The sequence below is a fragment of the Clupea harengus genome, chromosome 17, assembly GCF_900700415.2.
Source record: "Clupea harengus chromosome 17, Ch_v2.0.2, whole genome shotgun sequence".
Classification (NCBI taxonomy): domain Eukaryota; kingdom Metazoa; phylum Chordata; class Actinopteri; order Clupeiformes; family Clupeidae; genus Clupea; species Clupea harengus.
In genome coordinates this window covers 22,658,510-22,663,568 of record NC_045168.1, presented here as the reverse complement: position 1 = coordinate 22,663,568, position 5,059 = coordinate 22,658,510, and the positions used below count along the sequence as shown (strand labels likewise).

Genomic DNA, 5,059 nt, shown 5'->3' with positions numbered 1-5,059 from the left:
AGGACAAACAGGCACCTCCTAAAATATACTTTTCTTGTGCCTGATATATGCAAAACAAATTGCAAATAAATAAGGAGAACAATATAAAGTTGGCTTCAGAAGTTATTTCAAACGCAGCGCAAATATTCTGGGTAGTATCTCAACATAGCTTAGCAAAGTAGTCAGAGTGGACAGTTTCTTAAGCGACTCATTGATACTGAAAGAAGATGAATGAGTGAGTGAGTGAGTGAGTGTGGTACAACAGCAGAGGAAAAGTTCTCAGTCTATTCTGCCCACAGGTAGGGAGGGGGAGGGGAGGGGAGGGGTGTGGGTGAAGGGGAGGTGGGGGATCGCCAGGCACTTGGGTTTGGGCTCGTAGCTGCTGGTCCAGGTGTGTGTGTGTGTGTGTGTGTGTGTGTGTGTGTGTGTGTGTGTGTGTGTGTGTGTGTGTGTGTGTGTGTGTGTGTGTGTGTGTGTGTGTGTGTGTGAGCGCGCGAGAGAGGTAGGTGCTCCGAGAGAGAGTGCAGTGCAGCAGGTCAGAGTGCAGGGAGCTTTGGAATGCCTCGTGTGGCTGGAGACCCGGGGGGAGGGGGGTCGGCTGAAGGCAGTCGCGTGAAAGGTCACTTTAGGATTCCCACGTCCTAACAACACTTCCCCATTACCCATCAGGAGTCTCGACGTCATCCTAATATATTAATAGTATATAACTCTTTCTTTTTGCTCATTAAAACTCTGCTTTAAAGGAGTTGCTCTGAGAGGTAACAGTGGTCAGAGGAGATTCTTTCTCGCCAATAAAATAATAGTAAAATTAAACATGAAGAAAAAGTAAAAGTGGGAGAACAGCACGACTGATCCCACGTGTGACCTGATGACCCCCTCCCAGCAGCACCGTCTCCAGCCAATAGCAGCCCTAGCACCGCCCTCCCTGGACTCGTGTCACTTCCTGCTTCACAGCGTAGCGTAGCGTAGCACAGAGCACTGAGGTGACCGTTCTGCTGGTTGTGTGTGTGTGTGTGTGTGTGTGTGTGTGTGTGACACCTGCGCTGCTCGTTTCCTTTCCAGACCCTGATGTTTTTCGAAAGCGAGTGACTCCCATTTTTTTCGGATTCGGGGTCACATCTCAGACTCACGTCACGTGTTGGCATTGTAAAGCTTAGTGGTGGTGTGGGTGTATTGTGTGGGTGAGGGTAGCAGTTGGTGTTTTGGATTGTTTTGGATGGTGTATGTTGTACGGGTGGTGTCTGTGCAGCTTGGGTGGTGGTGGTGGTGGTGGCGGTGGTAGGGGCGGGTGGGTGGGTGGAGGAGAGACAGGCTGGTTCTGGTGGTGATAGGGGCGGGTGGGTGGGTGGGTGGGTGGAGGAGAGACAGGCTGGTTCTGGTGGTGATCCGGCAGTTCCCCTGAGAGAGAGTGAGAGAGGTTGGTGAGGTGAAGTGCTGTCCTACACGCAGACCACAGCCCACGCCTGTCAGGTCTTCTCCTGGCCCGAGACAGCCACCGCCTTCTCTGATAACCTCTACAGAGAGAGAGAGAGAGAGAGAGAGAGAAAGAAAGAAAAAAAGAAAGAGAGAGAGAGATAGAGAGAGAGAGAGAGAAGAGAGGGAGAGAGAAGAGAGAGAGGGAGAGAGAGAGAGAGAGGGAGAGAGAGGGAGGGAGAGAGGGGGAGAGAGGGTGGCAGAAAAAGAATAAAAAGGGAAAGAATGAAAGAAAAAGTGTTTATTAGGTGTAAATTGTACACCAGTAAAAATGTCCTTAAGCAGTGAAGTGGGGCGTGAGATGGGAGCCAGTCGGGAGCTATGAGCGTGACATAATGCACTGGATGGGCCAGGACAACATTCCTGGGTGGTGAATGTGGTGGCCCCTCTTCAAACCACAAACCACATGTATGCAACACTAGCCTTAACACTGCTCTCAACACCCAGACAGACACATCTCCACTAGCCCTCACAAAACACAAACAAAATCACACACACACACACACACACACACACACACACACACACACTTTTGGCCCGTGGCCCTGGCCCTCAGACACTCACGGTGTTCTTCTGTGTGCCAGTGGTGGCAGCAGCGTCCGAGTGCATGGCCAGGAAGGGGTTGGCAGCGATGGCGCTCTGGGCGGCGGGCAGCTGGGACGAGGAGGAGAGCTGCTGCAGCTGCTGGAAGTCCTGATGCTGCTGATGCTGATGTTGATGCTGCTGATGCTGATGCTGCTGCTGCTGATGATGTTGTTGCTGCTGCTGATGATGATGATGTTGTTGCTGCTGCTGCTGCTGATGATGATGATGATGATGCTGCTGCTGATGATGATGCTGCTGCTGCATGAGCTGGTAAAGCAGGGCTTGATGCTGCTGCTGCTGATGCTGCTGCTGCTCCTGTGCAATAGGTGCACATTAACAACAGAAAAACACATCCACCCACACACACACACACACACACTTAACGCACAGGTAACATAAACTGAGCTGGATTTAGAAGAGGGGGTGAGATGAGCTGAGATGAGCTGAGATGAGATGAGCTGTGATGAGCTGTGATGGAGCGTGTGTGCTGTGAACTGTGTGTTGTGGTGGAGTGTGTATGCTGTAGTGTTTGTGTGTGTGTGTACTGTAGTGTGCATTTTAATGTGTATGCTTTAGCGCTTGTGTGTGTGTGTGTGTGTGTGTGTGTGTGTGTGTGTGTGTGTGTGTGTGTGTGTGTGTGTGTGTGTGCTGACTGGTAGCTGCGGGCTCACCTGAGTGGTCTGTGGGGTGGTGAGAAGGTGTTGGATCTGCTGCTGCTGCTGCAGGAGAAACTGCCTCTGCTGCTCTGTGATCTGGCCTCGATGCACCGCACTGGAAACACACACACACACCCCGTTAGTCAACCATACACCATACATACAGATACATGATTTACACGATACAACACACAACAATTAGACCACTACACACACCTACACAACTCTATGACACCAACATTCATATAACACATACACACTAACATAAGACTAACACACACACACACACACACTAACATAAGACTAAAAACACACACACAACCATTATATGACTATTCACACACAAAAATACACACCGCTCTCATGAGACAACACAGTAACTATCAGCGAACTGCATACACATGCGCTAACACACACTCTGTGGCTTTTTCCCACCTCTCCACTCACACACACACTAAACTCAATTCCCACAACTGTGCAAACAACATCAATCCCCAAATGTATGACCACTAATAATAACTCGCATTCGCAATGAAAACAAATGACAAATGTGTTATTTCCTTCCTAAAATAAATAGCCCTCAGATGGGAACGCTGGTGTGCGACAGAGTGAGCCTGAGCCGGAGCCGGAGCCAGAGCCAGAGCCGGAGCCAGAGCCAGCCAAGTTCCTCCCAAGCGAAACACAGCGCTGGACCCGCCGTTTACAGACTACTCATAAAGCCTGCAGGACAACAGGAGTCTGGGCAGCAAGGGACTTAACACAGTCATTTCTCTATTGGGAGGATAAAGCGCTTTTGGCCTGGGATCAATGCTTATCAAAGTGCTTTGGGGCCATGCACTTAAGATGGGAAAAAAAATGCAAACACACACACACACACACACACACACGCACAGACTCTAAAGCACAACACTAGAGGAGGTTTCTGAGTGCAGGCTAGGAGCTTGGAGCCACAGCGAGTCTCACCTGGTTTTGCCCGAGGCTGAGCTGCTGCAATCCAAAGCAAGCAAGGAAGTCAGACAGACAGACAGACAGACACAGACAGGAGGAAGCATTAAGCCAATGCAAGCACTCAGAGAGCGCCTATGCATTAATAGGTTATCACCCACCGCATGCATGAACTCGTATCACAGTTTCATTTAAAACACCTTCGTTCCCAGACCTTCAAATAGACCAACCTATCTTCTGTGCCACTGTCCTGAAGCGACATGTTTCTAACACTCACACTCATTAAACACCTTCACAATTAAAGTACAGTCCCGCTCAAAACCTCTCTTTTGGTCTGGGAATGTCAAAATGCAACAAGCCCTTTTCAAAACACAGAACTTCTGAAAGATTAAGATTAGGAAAGATTAGGATTAAGATTAGGAAAGATAAAACAAAAAGTATTCTCTCTAGCTGTATGTTGCTGGTCCTGACCTGCTGTTGATGGGCAAGGCCCCGCTGGTCACCACCGAGGTCGCCGCTGCCGCGTGCTGCTGGAGAGGGCTGGCGTTCTGGCCAAGCGCCGGCGAGGTGTGGATCACGCCGTTGAGCGCCCCCACGATGCCGCTCATCGCCAGCGCTCCCCCGCCCCCCTGCAGGGCACCCATCAGGCCCGCGGGCACCCCTGCGCCCGCCATCACGCCCGAGGGCGCCGCGCCGGTTGCCAGTGCCACGCCGTTGACCTGCTGCTGCTGGGGCGGGCTGTGGGAGACCGACGGGGGGGTGGAGAGGGAGGAGGTGCTGCCCCCGCTACTGCTGTTGTTGCCGTGGCCGCCGGGGAGAGAGTCCTGAAGGGGAGAGGAGCACAGAGGAGGAGCGGAGGGCTACCGGTCAGAGAAGAACACTGCAAAACGCCCTCATCATTTGCCACTAGTTTAGTGACCACTTTTGTTCACAAGTCTTTCAGTCGTCAGTTTGGGCAGTTTTGGCAACGGAGGCTCTGGTTGCTTCCCTGGGGCTTATTCCCAGGCCCTTTAGTTTGCCCAAAAAGCAGCGGCTAATCTAAAAGGTGCTTAATACACACCCTCAGGGCACAGGGCGATAGGACACAGAGAGAGAGAGAGAGGTCAAACTCAAGGGTCGCGTAATTGCTACACAATAACAATCGCTACCTTGGCTGGCCAATGTGAAAGCAAAACGCTGCATTTGGAAGGGATGAGCCAGTGCTACTTCCACACCTGGGCGTGGTGCGGCTCTTGTGACTTCAACCTCCCCCATTGTTTCAGTGAGAATAAGCTGAGGCTCACCTGAGTATGTTGGGTGGAGTCTGTTCCAATGCCTCCTCCCAGATGAATGCTTCTGCTGCCACTCAGCATGTCTGCAAGAGAGCGGGACACACAGATCCAGGGTCAGGGCGGGACAGGCTGTGGCCGCGCACTACTGTT

At 51.5% G+C, this 5,059-nt stretch overlaps 1 protein-coding gene across 1 annotated transcript in view; it reads right to left on the bottom strand.

Annotated features, from left to right (window-relative positions):
* Positions 1 to 1,321: 1,321 nt before the first annotated feature.
* The window catches only part of mllt10 (MLLT10 histone lysine methyltransferase DOT1L cofactor), a 57,774-nt gene continuing 54,036 nt past the window's right edge, over positions 1,322 to 5,059 (bottom strand). The window contains exons 16-22 of the mRNA XM_042710341.1: positions 4,922 to 4,992; positions 4,110 to 4,462; positions 3,657 to 3,680; positions 2,709 to 2,808; positions 2,320 to 2,352; positions 2,017 to 2,193; positions 1,322 to 1,493 (exon numbers count right to left, since the gene is read on the bottom strand). Coding sequence (XP_042566275.1) covers positions 1,446 to 1,493; positions 2,017 to 2,193; positions 2,320 to 2,352; positions 2,709 to 2,808; positions 3,657 to 3,680; positions 4,110 to 4,462; positions 4,922 to 4,992 — 806 coding nt within the window. The 3' untranslated portion in view covers positions 1,322 to 1,445. The remainder of the gene's footprint in view (positions 1,494 to 2,016; positions 2,194 to 2,319; positions 2,353 to 2,708; positions 2,809 to 3,656; positions 3,681 to 4,109; positions 4,463 to 4,921; positions 4,993 to 5,059) is intronic.